At 44.8% G+C, this 17,932-nt stretch overlaps 1 protein-coding gene across 1 annotated transcript; it reads right to left on the minus strand.

The window, feature by feature from the left end:
- Positions 1-8,310: 8,310 nt before the first annotated feature.
- HJV (hemojuvelin BMP co-receptor) lies at positions 8,311-11,176 on the minus strand. Its single transcript, XM_063625940.1, has 3 exons — positions 10,973-11,176; positions 10,016-10,572; positions 8,311-9,541 (listed from the first exon to the last, which is right to left on the minus strand). The coding sequence occupies exons 1-3, from the start codon at positions 11,067-11,069 to the stop codon at positions 8,918-8,920; spliced, it is 1,278 nt and encodes a 425-aa protein (XP_063482010.1). The 5' UTR covers positions 11,070-11,176; the 3' UTR covers positions 8,311-8,917.
- Between the last annotated feature and the right edge of the window lie 6,756 nt (positions 11,177-17,932).

Raw genomic sequence — 17,932 nt, forward strand, 5'->3', positions numbered from 1 at the left:
ATTATCTCTGTTTCCTTGAGAAGAAATGTGGGAACGAGCTTGCCATGAAGCACATAGGGTGGAGTATAGTAGGGAGGGAGGTGTTTGGTTGATCTGAGAAGTGGTTGAGATGGCCACAAAGTTAAGGGGAAAAAGCTCAGGCCAAGGTGGAAATGCTCCTTTTTTATTTTGAGGGTGAGGGATGAAGTCCCACTCTGTTGCCCAGGCTGGAGTGCAGTGGCATGATCTTGGCTCACTGCAACCTCCGCCTCCCCGGTTCAAGTGATTCTCTTGCTTTAGTCTCTCACGCCGCTGGGATTATAGGCGCCAGCCACCATGCCCGGCTAATTTTTGTATTTTTAGTAGAGTCAGGGTTTTGTCATGTCTGCGGCTGGTCTCAAACTTCAGACCTCAAGTGATCCACCCACCTTGGCCTCCCAAAATGCTGGGATTACAGGCGTGAGCCACTGCACCTGCCCAGAAATGCTCCTCTTTTTGTTTTTTGGGTTTTCTTTTGAGACGGAGTCTCACTGTGTCACCAGGCTGGGCTGCAGTGGTACAATCTCAGCTCACTGCAACCTCAGACTCCTGGGTTCAAGCGATTCTCCTGCCTTAGCCTCCCAAGTAGCTGGGATTACAGGCATGCACCACCACACCCAGCTAATTTTTGTATTTTTAGTAGAGACGGGGTTTCACCATGTTTACTGGGCTGATCTTGAACTCCTGACCTCAGGTGATCTTCCCACCTCAGCCTCCCAAAGTGCTAGGATTACAGGCATGAGCCACTGCGCCCAGCCAAATCCTCTTCTTTTTAATCAATGAAATGTAACATCATTTAGTTAAAAATCACATAATATTAAATGATTTTACAAAAAAACAGCAGTCCTCAAGCCCAAGCCCCTTTCTCTTTTTCTTTTTCTTTTTTTTTTTTTGTGACAGGATCTCACTCCGTCACCCAGGCTGGAGTGCAGTGGGGCAATCTCGGCCCCAGGCTGGAGTGCAGTGGTGTGATCTCGGCTCACTGCAACCTCCACCTCCTAGCTTCAAGCAATCTTCCTGCCTCAGCCACCCGAATAGCTGGGATTACAGGCCCACATCACCACGTCTGGCTAATTTTTGTATTTTTAGTAGAGACGAGGTTTCACCATGTTGGCCAGCTGGTCTTGAACTCCTGGCTCAAGTGATCTTCCCCGGACTTGGCCTCTCAAAGGCCTGGGATTATAAGCATGAACCACCACACCCGGCCCCCACCCCCCCCTTTTTTTTGAGACAGGATCTCACTCTATCGCCCAGGCCAGAGTGCAGTGGCATGATCACGGCTCACTGCAGCCTTGACTTTCTGGGCGCAGGTGTACCTCCTGCCTTAGCCTCCCAAGTATCTGGAACTACAGGCACATACCACCATGCCCAGCTAATTTTTATATATTTTGTAGAGACAGGGTTTTGCTGTGTTGCCCAGGCTGGTCTCGAACTCCTGGGCTCAAGGGATCCATTTACCTAGGCCTCTTAAATCCATGCCTAGGATTACAGGCATCAGCCACCGTACCCTGCCTCTTTCAGCTTTTTCATCTGGTATGCACTTCATATTTCTTTTTCTTTCTTTCTTTCTTTTTTTTTGAGAGAGAGTCTTGCTCTGTTACCCAAGCTGGAGTGCAGTGGCGCAATCTCAGCTCACTGCAACCTCCACCTCCTGGGTTCAAGTGATTCTCCTGCCTCAGCCTCCCAAATAGCTGGGACTATAGGCCCATGCCACCACGCTGGGCTAATTTTTGTATTTTTAGTGGAGATGGGGTTTCCCATGTTGGCCAGGCTGGTCTTGAACTCCTGGCCTCAGGTGATCTGCCTGCCTTGGCCTCCCAAAGTGCTGGGATTACAGGTGTAAACCACCGTGCCTGGCCTATTTTCCTTTTTAAAAACATTTACAGATCATGTGCCAGACTAGGTGTTGAAAATATAAAAATACAACTAGGCTGGGTGTGGTGGCTCACGCCTGTAATCCCAGCTACTTGGGAGGCTGAGGCATGAGAATTGCTTGAACCCGGGAGGTGAAGGATAGGGTGAGCCGAGATTGGGCCACTGCACTCCAGTCTGGCGACACCGCGAGAGCGACAGAGCCTGCTTCATGCCCCTTTGTAAGCCATCCCTCCTTCTCTCTGCCCATCCCTTAAGCAACCATTGATCTCCTTTTCTCACTATATATTTGCTAACATTATATATATATTTTGAGAGGCTGAGATGGGTGGATCTCTTGAGGTCAGGAGTTTGAGACCATCCTGACCAACATGGTGAAACCCATCTCTGCTAAAAATACAAAAAGTAGACGGGCCTGGTGGTGCATGCCTGTAGTCACAGCTACTTGGGAGGCTGAGGCAGGAGAATCACTTGAACCTGGGATGCGGAGGTTGCAGTGAGCTGAGATTGTGCCACTGCACTCCAGCCTGGACAACAGTGAGAGACTCCGTCTCAAAAAAAAAAAAAAGAAACAAAATAAATATTAGACATATCTACTCTCTTATGGTTATAGTAATTGAAATTTTAACTCTTACATCATGCTATATTCCCACCTTTCCTTTCCCCTTACCTCATCCTCCCAATAGAAAGTTATAGCATAGTTCTGGCTGAATCAATAGTCAGTGTTTACATTAGTATTACTGTGTAAATGATATCCATTGAGGAGCCAAGTAGTATATATTGATTGTTTCATGTCTTGAACAACCCTTTGTTTATTGTTAAATTATAATTTATTTAAAATTTTACTTTGTTTACTATGTATCTATCTTCAATTTATTTCCTAAATGTCAATTCTGGCAAATGCCTATTAATATTTTCTCTCAAATGGTCAACATATCAGATAATCTTAGACGATAATTTTTCTTTTCCTGGAAACTTGCCTCATTGTCTGCTAAGTCACCTTTTAGTCACTAGCACCACCTGCTGACTTGGTGAAGTGGAAAGACAGAATTATGATTCACAGGGTTGGTGTTCTTAAACCGGAAAATCTCCTTTCTGTGGTTTCTGACTTTGAGAATGACATTCTGGAGGAAGGAATGTAGTCCTTGTCATAGGAGTAGCGGAGAATATAAAATCACTAAATAAGCTCTTTCCTTTGTTCTGTCATCCTCTTTTGTATGTTTCCTAGAAGAAGGAAAGTCTCTGTTGTAATCTTCCTTGTCATGCTGTGGTCATTCTAAGCCTTTTGTCTGATCTACCAAGGAAAGAGAGAAAGATGTGCTACTCATTAAAAAAAAAAAAAGCACAGCTTTATTGAAGTATACTTGATGTATGATAAATTGTACATATTTAAGATGTATCATTTCATGGGTTCTGACATATATAAATATATATATATATATATATCCATGAAACCACTGTCACAATCAAAATGATGAACATGTCTATCACCCCATGAGATTCGTCATGCCCCTTTGGGTTGTTTTGAGACAGAGTCTTGCTCTATCGCGTAGGCTGGAGCACAGTGGCGTGATGTTGGCTTTCTGCAACCTCCACTTCCTGGGTTCAAGCGATTCTTGTGCCTCAGCCTCCTGAGTAACTGGGATTTCAGGCTTGCTGGGATTTCAGGCTTGTGCTACCACACCCAGTAGAGACAGGGCATTTTAGTGGAGACAGGGTTTTTAGTAGACACAGGGCTTTTTATTAGAGACAGGGTTCTGCCATCTTGGCCAGGCTGGTCTCAAACCCCTGGCTTCAAGTTATCCACCCTCCTAAGCCTTCCAAAATGCTGGGATTGCTGGTGTGAGCCACCGCACCTGGCCTACTTCATGCCCCTTTGTAAGCCATCTGTCCATCACTCTGCCCATTCCGTAAGCAACCGTTGATCACCTTTTCTCACTATATGTTTGCTAACATTTTATATATTTTTACAGTCCATGATCTGCTGAAGATTTTTAATAATTTGATATGAATGGAAGCAGATGGTATAAACTCTTTTTTTTTTGCGGGGCGACAGCTTTTTTCACTTGCATAATTACTTTGAGATTTATCCATGTTGTGTGTATCAGGAATTGATTTCATTTTATTGCTGTGTGTTCAATTATGTGAATTTACTGCAATTGGTGTATCCATTCACCATTTCAACATTGAGTTGTTTCCAGTTTTTGGTTATTACAAATAAAACTGTTATAAGCATTTGTATATAAGTTTTTGTGCAGCACATGTTATCATTTCTCTTGGGCCAGTACCTAAGTTTGGAATGTCTGGTTTGTATGGTAAGTGTACACTTACCTTTTAACGAACTGCCAAACTGTTTTACAAAGTAGTTGTACCATTTTACATTCCCACCAACAGCACATGAAAGCTCCACATTTTCCCAACATTTTGTATTTCATTTAACAGTCTTTTTCATTTTAACCATTCTAGTGGGTATGTAGTATTTTTTCATTGTTGTTACAATTTGATTTGTATTTCCCCAATGACTAATGATGTTGAGCATCTTTTCATATGCTTATTTTGAGCTACCTATTTAAAAATGCTCCATTAATAATAGGGCTAGTTGGGCTGGGTGTGGTGGCTCATGCCTATAATCCCAGCACTTTGGGAGGCTGAGGCGAGCAGATCACTTGAGGCCAGGAGTTTGAGACCAGCCTGGCCAACATGGTGAAACCCAGTCTCTACTAAAAATACAAAAATTAGCCAGGCATGGTGGCGGGCACCTGTAACCCCAGCTACTTGGGAGGCTGAGGCAGGAGAATCACTTGAACCCAGGAGGTGCAGGCTGCAGTGAGCTGAGATCACACCTCTGCACTCTAGCCTGCGTGACAGAGCGAGACTTGCCTCAAAAGAAAAAAAAAAGAAAGAAAGGAAAAAAAGTAAGGCTGGGAATGGTGGCTCACGCCTGTAATCCCAGCACTTTGGGAGGCCGAGGCGGGCGGATCACGAGGTCAGGAGATCGAGACCATCCTGGCTAACACGGTGAAACCCCGTCTCTACTAAAAATACAAAAAATTAGCCAGGTGTGGTGGCGGGCGCCTGTAGTCCCAGCTATTCAGGAGGCTGAGGCAGGAGAATGGCGTGAACCTGGAAGGCAGAGCTTGCAGTGAGCCGAGATTGCGCCACTGCACTCCAGCCCGGGCGACAGAGTGAGACTCTGTCTCAAAAAAAAAAAGTAATAAGGCTAGCTCTAAGCCTGGGCGAAGGAAGAGTATTACATGACAGGTGTCATCAAAGAATTTCACTTATCATTTGGCTGTGAAATTCTTCTCAATTCACTTGAAATTCTCACACCTGAGGGATAAAGTTACTCTTTTAAGCGAACCAATACAAAGAGTATTTCTTCAAAAGGATGTTTTGAGTTAAAATACCTATATTTTCTGTGAAGTGAAGAGATAGCCCTGGATATGTCTCTTTCCCCAATTTTTTTTTTTTCATTACAACACATTATTTTCTCCATTAGCTAAAGGTTACTTTGGAAAGCATAGAGACAGTGCTTTGAGGGAATGGCAGAATGGCCGTGGTCCTTAAAAGAGGTGGAGAGGAGGGAATAGAGGATAAAGAATTGCAGGAGAAATTTGAAATGGCAGACCAGACAGGACACCTTGTCTGGTAAGTACTGGCCAAAGTTGTCCCTTGGTATACAAAGGGATTGGTTCTAGGACCACCCAAACCCTGCAGATACCAAAATCTGAGGATGCTTAAGTCCCTTCTATAAGATGGCATAGTGTAGTATTTGCATATAACCTATATACATTCTCCCGTATACTTTTTTTTTTTTTTTTTGGAGACAGAGTCTCACTCTGTCGCCCATGCTGAAGTGGACTGGCTGACTCTCGGCTCACTGCAACCTCTGCCTCCTGGGTTCAAGCGATTCTCATGCCTCAGCCTCCCAAGCAACTGGGACTACAGGCAAGTGCCACCACACCCAGATAATTTTTATACTTTTAGTAGAGACAGGGTTTCCCCATGTTGGCTAGGCTGATCTTGAACTCCTGGCCTCAAGCGATCTGCCCACCTCGGCCTCCCAAAGTGCTGAGATTACAATCATGAGACACTGTGCCCAGCCTAGTATACTTTAAATATTCTCTAGATTACTTGTAATCCCTAATACAATGTAAATTCAATACAAAAAGTTGTTGGCCGGGCACGGTGGCTCATGCCTGTAATCCCAGCACTTTGGGAGGCTGAGGCGGGCGGATCACCTGAGGTCAGGAGTTTGAGACCAGCCGGGCTAACACGGTAAAATCCCGTTTCTACTAAAAATACAAAAAATTGGCCCGGCGTGGTGGCGTGCGCCTGTAATCCCAGCTACTCGGGAGGCTGAGGCAGGAGAATCTCTTGAACCTGGGAGGTAGAGATTGCAGTGAGCTGAGATCATGCCAATGCTCTCCAGCTTGGGCAACAAGAGCGAAACTCCATCTCAAAAAAAAAAAAGTTGTTATACTGTATTTTTTATTGTTGTAGTGTTATTTATTTTTTTCCCAAACATTTTATTTTCTTTTTCTTTCTTTTTTTTTTTTTTTTTGAGATGGAGTCTTGCTTTGTCACCTAGGCTGGAGTGCAGTGGTGCAATCTCGGCTCACTGCAACCTCCGCCTTCCGGTTTCAAGTGATTCTCCTGCCTCAGCCTCCCGAATAGCTGGGATTACAGGTGCCCACCACCACACCCGGCTAATTTTTGTATTTTTAGTAGAGATGGGATTTCACCATGTTGATCAGGCTGGTCTCAAACTCCTGACCTCGGGATCCACCCGCCTCAGCCTCCCAAAGTGCTGGGATTACAGGTGTGAGCCACTGCGCCCGGCTACTTCCCAAATATTTTCAGTGCGTGGTTGGTTGAATCTGTGGATGCAGAATTAGTAGATACAAAGGGCCCTACTGTAATATTTGTTCAGGGGAGTATTGTCAGGTGTCAGGGACTGAGAGGAGAGGTGGAAGATAATGTTGAGTACTTTATTAGGGCAGGGAGGACAGGCCCTCAGTTATGGAGTACCTGAGCGGGGAGGATGAGACCAGAAACGGGGACGATATTAAATGTAAAAGTTACCTCCTTCATAATTTTGTTCAGAGCAGCATTGTTACTTTAGAGCACCCTCACCTAGAACAGCATTTCTTCTCAGTCTTTCTTCTACAAACTGGATTCCTTCAACTTTGGGCTTTCCCTCCTTTTCCAACTCTCTCTTTTTGGCTTTATATGAGTATATGAGAAGAGAGTAGTTTTTTTTTTTTTTTTTTTTTTGACAGTCTCACTCTGTTGCCCAGGCTGGAGTGCAGTGGCGTGGTCTCAGCTCACTGCAACCTCCGCCTCCCGGCCCGGGTTCAAGCAATTCTCGATTCTCATGCCTCTGCCTCCTGTGTAGCTCGGATTACAGGATTACAGGCATGGACTATCATGCCTGGCTAATTTCTTGTATTTTAGTAGAGTTGGGGTTTTACCATGTTGCCCAGGCTGGTCTCGAACTCCTGGCCTCAAGTGATCTGCCCACTTTGGCCTCCCAAAGTGCTGGATTACAGGTGTCAGCCACCGTGCCCAGCCTCAGAGTAGCTTTTGTGGTGACGTCGACCACCACAGCTCCGCTTTTAGAATCTTTACCAGCTCCACAACCAGAATCTTTAATGGCTCTCTGCTTCCTTGACAATATAGTATAGTGATTAAAAATTAAGTTTCTGGATCCAAACGGCATAGGTTCAGTTTCTGGCTCTGCCATTTGTTAACTGTGTGACTGGAGGTAAGTTCCATAATTTATTAGCTGTGTGACTGGAGGCAAGTTTCCTTATACAAAAATAGAGATAAGAATACCACCTTCCTTAGAGAGCTATGAGAATTAAGTCAGTATTTTAAAAGTGTTTAAAACATTGCTTGGCAGATTTTAAGCTTCAATAAGTGTTAGCTATTAATCAAATTTAAACCCCTTACCCCCTTTTTAAGGTGCTTCATAATCTAGCCTCCGCCCATCTAACCTTCTGTCCCATTACTCCTTGTCTACTGCATTTGAGTTTTGCTCATTTCCTTGCTGAATCATGAATCTATGCATAACTCCAGATGGTTTTCATTGCCTGGAAGATCATTAACAATTTGAATCTTATCCAGTCTTCAAAGCTCACTTCAAATCCCATCTTCTCTGCTACTTTTTATTATTCTTATTACTTTAGTTCAAATCTACCATCTTCCCATCTGAACGCACCATACTGTAGGATTTAGTGAATAATTCCATACTCATCACTCTTTCATGTGAATTGGTTTTGTCTCTCCAATAGCCTGTAAACTCCCTGAGATAGAAACAGTATCTGATACTTCTGAGCCCTCTTTCAGTGGAGTGAACACATTGCATTTACTCCATTTCAAGCATCTGTAAGGAGATTCAACATAGGCAACAGAGGATGGTGTGAAGAATTTGTAGCTTTAATAACAGATTAGTTAGGGGGTAGGGATGATACTTCTGTCCTACCTGTGCCATTCTTCAAAAGCAGAGACTCCCTTCACCTAAGAGCTAGACAATGCCTGCTTCATTTTTGAACCAAGAAAGCAGAACATACCTTACACACACATAATCATCAAATAGACTTCTTTCCCTAATTATTTCTTCCTCCTTTGGGTTTCTTATGGCTAATGATCATGTCTTCTGCTTTCAGCTCTTGCCTCTTAAAAATCTCAACCCTTAAATCTTTACTGATCATTAAAACCTTCATGACTTCTAAGCTTATAAGGGTGAAATCTGCAGTAAATGGATTAGAACAATTTGTTTACTACAAATGGGGCTGGAAAAATTGGTGAAGAGCGCCACAGAGGTCCGGAATGCAGAAACCTTGCCCAGAATCCTTATTCTGTGATAATTTCAACCCTGGACTGCAGCCTCATCTGACTCTGGATAATGTCATTGTTTCATGTGTCTCCTAGGCCCTGCTTCCTTTAATGATTCCTTGCATTCTTCTATGCCAATCTGTATCCCCAAATCATTTCCAAACTAGTAATAGGACTGATGGCCTCCTTACTGTATGCAAAGCCACAGAACAAAGAGCCCAGAAAGGAGTGGGGCTAAGAGGGTTGCTGAGGAAAGAGGAACCCCAGCATCTGAGGGGAAGAGATGCAGCTTCTCTAAGTCTGGCAGGAAGGCTCGGGCATCCTCCAGTGCTGCCTGAGCTGCCACGGTAAAGTTGGGATCACCAGAAATTAAAACATCAAAGACACAGGAATGGAAGTAAGCATCTTCCACTGGAAGCCCTTCCTTGCACAGCCGTCTGGCAGTGTCAGTGGTTATAGCTCCCCGACGATTGCGCTCTGATCGAGAGAGTCGCTGACTTGGAGGGCACCCCCCAACACAGAGTTGCAGGTCCTGTTCAGCTGAGAAGGCCATGGCCACATCCTCTGCTACCTTGATGGAGAAAGAGAGCTGCCCAGCTGTCTGCCGAATGATTATAGTTGTGCCAATGTAGGCAGCTTGGATCTCCACATGGTTCCCAGGGTTAGCAGTTTGAATCGACAAACTGGATCCCCCAGGTCGGTCACCTCCATTGATAGAACCATCTTCAAAGGCTACAGGAAGATTATCCACCTCAGCCTGATAGACCTTCTGATCAATGCATTCCTGCATGTTCTTAAATATGATGGTGAGCTGTGAGGGCAAGAGGGAAAACAGTTCATTTTGGGTTCAGTGCATCTTCCCCCCAGTCAGACCTCATACATCGTTAGGGATCTGATCCAAGTAGAGATGCAGGACTATTATGGCCCTCAATCCTTGATCCTTTCTCCTATTTACGTTCGAGTATTACCTCATCCCTACTTAACCCCTCTCTCTACTTAATCTTGGCAACTTCCTAGGAGAGGGAAAATTTCCCTTCTGAAACTCCTCAGGTCCGCCCTCTCCGACTGTCTCTTCAAGGTTTTCTGCATTTGAGTCAAATTCCCATCAAGGGGGAGTGATTTACAGCTCCAAGTGTTTGGTAGAAGGGAGTGATTCGAGATGGGGGAGAGGTTGAGGAAGAAAAGGGAATTAGGGAGCATTGCTGTTGAATAGTGGGAGTGGGGAGGAATGGTGCCCGTGGAAGAATCTCATGAGGTGGATCGGAAGGAAGATTGAGTGCCTGACCTTCCGGGTGGCGGTAGCGTTGGCCCCCAACGCCATGGGAGAGCTGGTGGCTTGGACAAAGAGGAAGTCGTTATCCAGTAGAGGCCAAGCTCCTTGGACACGGCATGTGTGAAAATGGTGGTGGAAGCTGCGCACGTGGGGGTCCCCGAAGGAAGCGCAATGCAAGAACCCCGGGGGACGACCATGCAGCCGGGAAAACCGGCCTTCATAGTCACAAGGGTCCGGGGCAGGGAGGCCGGAGCCCGCGCCTGGAAGGGCGGGGCCCCGGGGCGGGGGAGGGGCTGTAGGGCCCTGGCGCGAGCAGTTGTGCTGGATCATCAGGTCTTCGATGCCATGTACCGCCGAATGGAAGGCGAGATCCCCGCGGCAGGTGCGGGCGGTGCGCCGAGTGCAGAGCGCATAGGAGCGGAGGGCTCGACAGAGGCCGCCAGAGCCGACCCCTCCACCCCGGCCTCCTCCTCCTCCTCGAAGTGCTCCTGATGAACCCCCACCTCTAAGGCTCAGAGTGGTTGATACATACTCAGCATTGCAGCGGAGGATCTTGCATTGAGAATGAGCTAAAGACAGAAGGGAGAGGATTGTGAGACGGTCCTCAGACCTCCGCTCTATCGGAGTGTGGTTTGCTCGTAACTCTTCCAAATCTCATCAGGGGATTCCAGCCTTCCTAAAACCTAACTAAGGGCCTTCCCCAGCCCCCAACCCCCTATTCCCTAGTTCTCTCGGCTGTCTTACTAAAAATGTGTAAGCCCACCACATCTCTTCTGCCTGTCGACCAAGGGCTTCCCCAGTGGCCTTCCCCAAACTGAACGGGAAATAAAATATTAGTATTTGAGAGCAGGGCGACTGATAGGGACTCTCAGCGCCCATCTCTCCTCACTCATTCAGGCTCACATGCCCACCCCTACATAGCAGCCTACCCTCTAGATTTCCCCAAACCCTTCCCTGGCCCTTCCTTACCATGTCCACAGAGAAGCAGCAGGAGAGTGAGAGTGCTTAGAGTTGGGGGACTGCCATGGGAGGACCTGGGACTAGGGGACTGGCCTGGCTCCCCCATACCTATCCAGCCAGGTTTCCCAGGCGCCGGTTCTTTCCAGCTGATGACCTTCCTACCTAGTGAATTTTGACCGGAAGCCCTGTAAGTGACTGAAAAAAGAAATTTTGCTGGACATGGAGAGAGAGAAGAGTTGAAGATTGGTAAGGATAATGTGAAGTGAATCTGGGGAGATCAAGAAAAGGATGAACAGACTGGAATTTGGGGAGATTGGGGTTTCTCAAACTATAAGTGTAGCAGTTAAGACTCTTTGCCCTGTTCCTGTGGCCACTTTTAGGGCCCTTGTGCAATACCCCTAGGTGGGGGTGGAGGGAAGGTTGAGTGAACTCAACGGGGCAGAGTCCACTGTATTGCTCCATTCTGAGCTACCAAACAGCAGGTATGTCAAAGATGGAGGAATCATGGGGCTAGATCAGATACCAGTAATCCTAGTGGGTACTCTAATAAAATTAGGACCTGAAAATATTTCAGAAACGTACTTCTTATTTGTCCCTCTCCATTAGGAGGAGATGCCTTCTAGGAGTCATACATTTCTTTTCCTCCTTTGTGTCAGAACACAAGAAGGAGTAAGGGTGGCATACCCATCCCCTCTAGAATATCAGTATTCAAACGAAAAGGAAACCAATCTCTTTTCATTAGCTCTAGAGAGCTGCAATTTTAATCTCCCTGTCTCATGGAATAATGGGATGCAAACCAAACATGCAAATCAATATTTGTTTTTTCTAAGTCAACAGTTCTTGTATTTTCCCAAATTTCACTGAAGAACCACTCTTTCCATTAATCTCTCCTTTTCAAATTCTGAAGTTCTCAGTCTTTTATGAGGACAGGAGTTGGAGAGGGGCTAAATCCCTCCTGCCTAACTCCCCTATCTTATGGGTAAGGATATGATTGGGGGAAGAGTCCTGCAAGAGGGAGAATAGAATGGAGGGACTAGAGTTGTGGGGAGAAATCATTTACAAGGAGCAGCCCCCACCCTTGGAATCTCAATGTGAAGGGCATTGCTAAGTGGGGGCAGGATAGAAGGGTATCAGTGACTCATCATCTGAGGTCATATTTGGCCTTGGTAAGAAAACTATGGAATAGAGGACCTAGGGAACTCCTTCTGAAACTTCATCAGAAGTCTTGAGGTAATAAGGTGAAGAGAGGGCTAAGACTGCCAGAGGAGAGACAGAGAATTAAACTTCAAATAGCTAGAGGCCAGAGGCCAGAAAGAAGTAAGACAGAAAGAGAAATGGAGATTGGGGCACCTTGGTAGGGAGAGATCCCAGCATTTGGACGAGACATCTAAGTAGGTGTTTGTAATTTTATAAAAGTCTAACTTCAATATAAAAGCTTATTAAAGGAATTGCAATTTCATTTTGACTTACTGTTTCCAGAGGTCAAACATTACTCTGCTATCCAATTCTCCAGCCATGATTCCCTACTCTGTGGGTCAGCTCCAGCCAGGGGGTCCTCCGTCTCTTTCTCCATGTCTCCCCCAGGTCCCCAGGCCAGCTGGTGTCTCACTGAGGTCAGGGAACCAGAGAAGGTTTGGTATGGGGGGAAGGGGGAGTATATGGCTGGCCAGAGTACTGGACAGCTGAGCAGGGAGGGAGGTGGCTACTGAGTTGACGGTTTTAAAAATAGCTAAGTCCAAAATTCCAGGAACGTTGGTGGGGGTAGGGTGTGGGAGTTGGGTGAGTGGGGAGGGTTGGAGGATTAGAAAGAATATGGAGTATTGAGTGCCAAGTCAGGGAGGGAGGAGAGAAATATGACAGACAAGTCAGATATCCAATTCCAGCTTGTGTGACTCTGTGGTCACTGCCTACTCCAGGCAGCCTTCCAGCATTTTCAATAACGATGAGTTCCTGGCCTTTAAAAATTACAGTGGGCAATTGGATACCTTTCATTTACCATGTTCATCCCTGCTATGCTGAATATTACATTTAGGTTCTTACAGGTAGTATCTAGGAGGTAGCTGACTTTAAATAAGATCCATAGCAGAGGTAGTTCACAGCCCCTCCCCTATCTTTGCAGAGTATTTCAGAAGGACGAAAAAAGCCAGCTGTCCAGAGAAGAAATCTGAGCTGTGAGTTGCTTAGGATGAGGGTTTGTTCAGTCTATCCAGCTCAGATCCTTGCAGCTGTCTATCCTCCTAACTACTCCATTTTCATTACTTTAGTTTGTACAGCAATTCGTCTTCCTCTCCCTCATGAATACACAAAAAATAAAGGCTCCCGAGTTGCTTGGAGAGAAGGCTAACAAAGGCAAAGAGGTGAAGAAAGAATGGAAATAGAATTTTTCGAAAGAAAGAGTTGGAGAAATAGAAAAAGATACAAAAAGATACCCTCCCTTCTTTCCTTCCTTCCTTCCTTCCTTCCTTCCTTCCTTCCTTCCTTCCTTCCTTCCTTCCCTCCTCCCCTCCCTCCCTCCCTTCCTTTTGAGATGAGGTCTCACTATGTTGACCAGGCTGGTCTTGAACTCCTTGACTCAATGAATCCTTCCATCTCAGCCTCTCAGAGTGCTGGGATTAGAAGTGTGAAACAACGGCCGGGCGCGGTGGCTCACGCTTGTAATCCCAGCACTTTGGGAGGCCGAGGCGGGTGGATCACGAGGTCAGGAGATCGAGACCACGGTGAAACCCCGTCTCTACTAAAAAATACAAAAAATTAGCCGGGCGCGGTGGCGGGCGCCTGTAGTCCCAGCTACTCGGAGGCTGAGGCAGGAGAATGGCGTGAACCCGGGAGGCGGAGCTTGCAGTGAGCCGAGATTGCACCACTGCACTCCAGCCTGGGTGACAGAGCGAGACTCTGTCTCAAAAAAAAAAAAAAAAAAAAAAAAAAAAAAAAGTGTGAAACAACATGCCTAGCCTCAGAAAGATGCTTTTGTGGAATAACATAATCTTGTCACCTTAAAATATTGCAAAATCTCAGCACTTTGGGAGCTGAGGTAGGAGGGTCTCTTGAGTGCAGGAGTTTGAGGCTGCAGTGAGCTATGATAGCGCCATTGCATTCCAGCCTGGGCAACAGAGTGAGACCCGCCCCCCACACCCCTTAAAAAAAAAAAAGAGAGGCCGGGCGCGGTGGCTCACGCTTGTAATCCCAGCACTTTGGGAGGCCGAGGCGGGCGGATCACGAGGTCAGGAGATCGAGACCACGGTGAAACCCCGTCTCTACTAAAAATACAAAAAAATTAGCCGGGCGTGCTGGCGGGCGCCTGTAGTCCCAGCTACTCGGAGAGGCTGAGGCAGGAGAATGGCGTGAACCCGGGAGGCGGAGCTTGCAGTGAGCCGAGATTGCGCCACTGCACTCCAGCCTGGGCGACAGAGCGAGACTCTGTCTCAAAAAAAAAAAAAAAAAAAAAGAGATACTGCAACCAAGAGATTTAGCCATGTCATGTTTTTGCAGCCATAGGCATATCTAAGATCATCATCTTTTAGTACTTGCCAAGTGAAATTAACAGAAGGACCGATTCCAAATAGGGTCACTGTATTAGGGTTCTCTAGAGGAACAGAACTAATAGGACATATATCTATATCTATATCTATCTATATAGAGATCTATATCTATATCTATCTATATAGAGATCTATATCTATATCCATGTCTATCTATCTAGCCATCTAGGCTGGCCATCACCAGTCTGCTTTCTATCTCTCCAGATTTATTAATATCTATATAGATATGGATATCCATATACGTATATATATATATATATATATACATATAAAAAGGGGAATTTATTAAGTGTTAACTTACATGATCACAGGGTCCCACAGTGGGCTGTCTGCAAGCTTGAGGAGAAAGGAGAGCCAGTCTCAGGCTCAAAATTGAAGAACTTGGAGTCTGATGTTCGAGGGCAGGAAGCATCCAGCATGGGAGAAAGATGTAGGCTGGGAGGCTAGGCCAGTCTCTCCTTTCATATTTTTCTGCCTGCTTTTTATTCTAGCTGTGCTGGCAGTGGATTAGATTGTGCTCACCCAGATTAAGGGTAGATCTGCCTTTCCCAGCCCACTGACTCAAATGTTAATTTCTTTTTTTTTTTTTTTTTTGAGACAGAGTCTTTTGGCAACACCCCCACAGACACATCCAGGATCAATACTTTGTATCCTTCAATCCAATCAAATTGACACTCAGTTGTTTTTTTTTTTTTTTTTTTTTTTGAGACGGAGTCTCGCTCTGTCACCCAGGCTGGAGTGTGGTGGCGCGATCTCGGCTCACTGCAAGCTCCGCCTCCCGGGTTCACGCCATTCTCCTGCCTCTGCCTCTCCGAGTAGCTGGGACTGCAGGCGCCCGCCACCATGCCCGGCTGATTTTTCTGTATTTTTAGTAGAGACAGGGTTTCACCGTGGTCTCGATCTCCTGACCTCGTGATCCGCCCGCCTCAGCCTCCCAACGTGCTGGGATTACAAGCGTGAGCCACCGCGCCCGGCGACACTCAGTATTAACCAACACAATCACTAAGCCATCTTTACCAGTTGGCTCTATTTTAATACAGAATCTAGAGGCCCTCATAGCACTCTTCTCAGGTATATATATGACAGATTTTTTTTTATCTCAACCATTAGAGGCCGTATCACAAGCAGTTTCATTATAGAAATGTAAAATGCTTCTAACCAAACTATTCAAGTGACTTTAAAACATAATAATTTGACTATGACAGCCCAAGTGGGATATACTATAATGCCAGAAAAGAAATGCAAAAATATTTTTAAATAGCCATATTATGGTGATAGTGTTGGTATTGTTATTCTGAGATTATTTTAGTTATGAGATAAAACAAATGATTAATAATGTTGGTGTCTCTGAGAACCAGAATTTTTAGTGTGGAATAAAGAGATACATATTTATGATCGATGAAGTTAAGAGAAAACTCTGTAATTCTGAATTTAAATTGCAAATATAACTCTGAGCTCATGGTTTATTTTATCCTTAAAATTTTCCTAGCTTTACCCTAAAAAGGCCTGGAAACAATGATCTAGTAAAAATAAACACCTCTAGTACTCAAATTGTGCTATGTAAACGCCATTTTCTATTAAAAGGAACCAACCAACAACTCCTTGGATAAGTGGCTGATTTCAGGTTTGGGGCAGGTATTGTCCAAGATAGGCAAGGAAGCTTTCAAAGAGTGTTAGGATTGTAACAAAAGAACTTAGGAGCCAACTAGAATAGTTCCCATTGGCCAAAGAGGGGACAATTTAAGTATCAAAATTGATACTATCTGCAATGGATTGAAATTCATAAAATATGTTTAAATCCATTAATTCACAGTGATACTTAAAAATACAAACCCATTGGTCATTGTTGGAGAATGCTGGCAGATCAACTCATTAGTTTAAAAACTGCTAGTAATTGGAAAGAATCAAGTATTTATCCTGGTTTTCTTGTGGGAACTGTATCTCAAGATGAGGGGGAAATTTCTCTTTATAGAAGCATTCCAGTAAATAATTGAAGAAGGGATGATATAATTAGAATATCAACATTTTGTAAATCCAAATGAATTAATATATCTAGGCAACGGTCAACAATGACTGTGGCAGGGCACAGTGGCTCACACCTGTAATCCCAGCATTTTGGGAGGCTGAGGTGGGAGGATTGATTAAGCCCAGGAGTTCAAAACCAGCTTGGATGACATAGTAAGAGCCCATCTCTATATAAACAAAAAAACAGTGGCTGTTATTCATCATAAAAACAGAGATAAGCATGTTTTCCTGATCATAGAGTACATAACTCCACCTTGCATGAAGTAGCCATACCAAAAACAAACAAACAAACAAACAAACAAACAAACTTCAGTCTGAATCTGATTAGAGCTAACTACTAATTTACAGGAAATACAGGAGACATTAAATGGTACCTCAAGGGTGCAAATTCAGACTTTGTGAATATGCTACAGGACAAATGGCCTGGGTTTGTTCTTTCTTTTCTTTTTCTTCTTTTTTCTTTTGAGACAGGGTCTCCCTCTGTCACCCAGGCTGGAGTGCAGTGGTACAATCTCAGCTCACTGCAACTTCTGCCACCTGGGTTCAAGTGATTCTCATGCCTCAGCCACCTGAGTAGCTAGGATTACAGGCGTGCGCCACCACACTCAGCTAATTTTGAATTTTTAATAGAGATGGGGTTTCGCCATGTTTGCCAGGCTGGTCTCGAACTCCTGGGCTCAAGTGATCCGCCCACCAAGGCCTTCCAAAGTGCTGGGATTACAGGCATGAGCCACTGCGCCCTGCCAATATGTTCTTATATAAATATGTCTATATTACATACACACACGCAAATATACATATATTCTTCACATAGTCAATTGATATTGGAGAAATTTGACCATTACCTTTGTCAAAGCTCATTAACTAAACACCACTGGAAACAAATCTGTAGTCAAAAAAGTTAAATCTACTGGCTTGCTGTTGCAAGGGAGAGAATGCCCCAAAGGAATTATGGGACCATTTCCCTAAGGAGGGGTTGAAAGGAACCTCTTACAGAGTTTCAGCTTCTGTTGGATATTTCTGAACTAGAGTTTAGAATAGTGAGGGCTGATTTTGTTGTTTGTTTGTTTGTTTTTTCCTAGTCTCTAAAACTCTGAATGAGGACTAATTTGGGATTGAATATTGTTAAGAAGTGGGGGCGTTTCAGTGATTGGGTGTCTAAATGATTCTTATCTAGGAAGCAAGAGCATTATAACCGAAATTGGTAAAGAGAAAAAAAGCATTAGTTACTCACGTTAGTCTGAAGAGGGGATTATCTGGTCATTTTTGTGGTAGCAGAGTGGTGTGTCATCTCTCTTTTGTTGAGAACACAGTTGTGGTGTGGCTCTGATAAGCCAAGAGATAATAACTGCCAACCTAGACTTTCATACTCAGCTAAAATATTATTCCAGAATTAAAAATAAGTA

Source organism: Symphalangus syndactylus, chromosome 12 (assembly GCF_028878055.3).
Source record: "Symphalangus syndactylus isolate Jambi chromosome 12, NHGRI_mSymSyn1-v2.1_pri, whole genome shotgun sequence".
Classification (NCBI taxonomy): Eukaryota; Metazoa; Chordata; class Mammalia; order Primates; family Hylobatidae; genus Symphalangus; species Symphalangus syndactylus.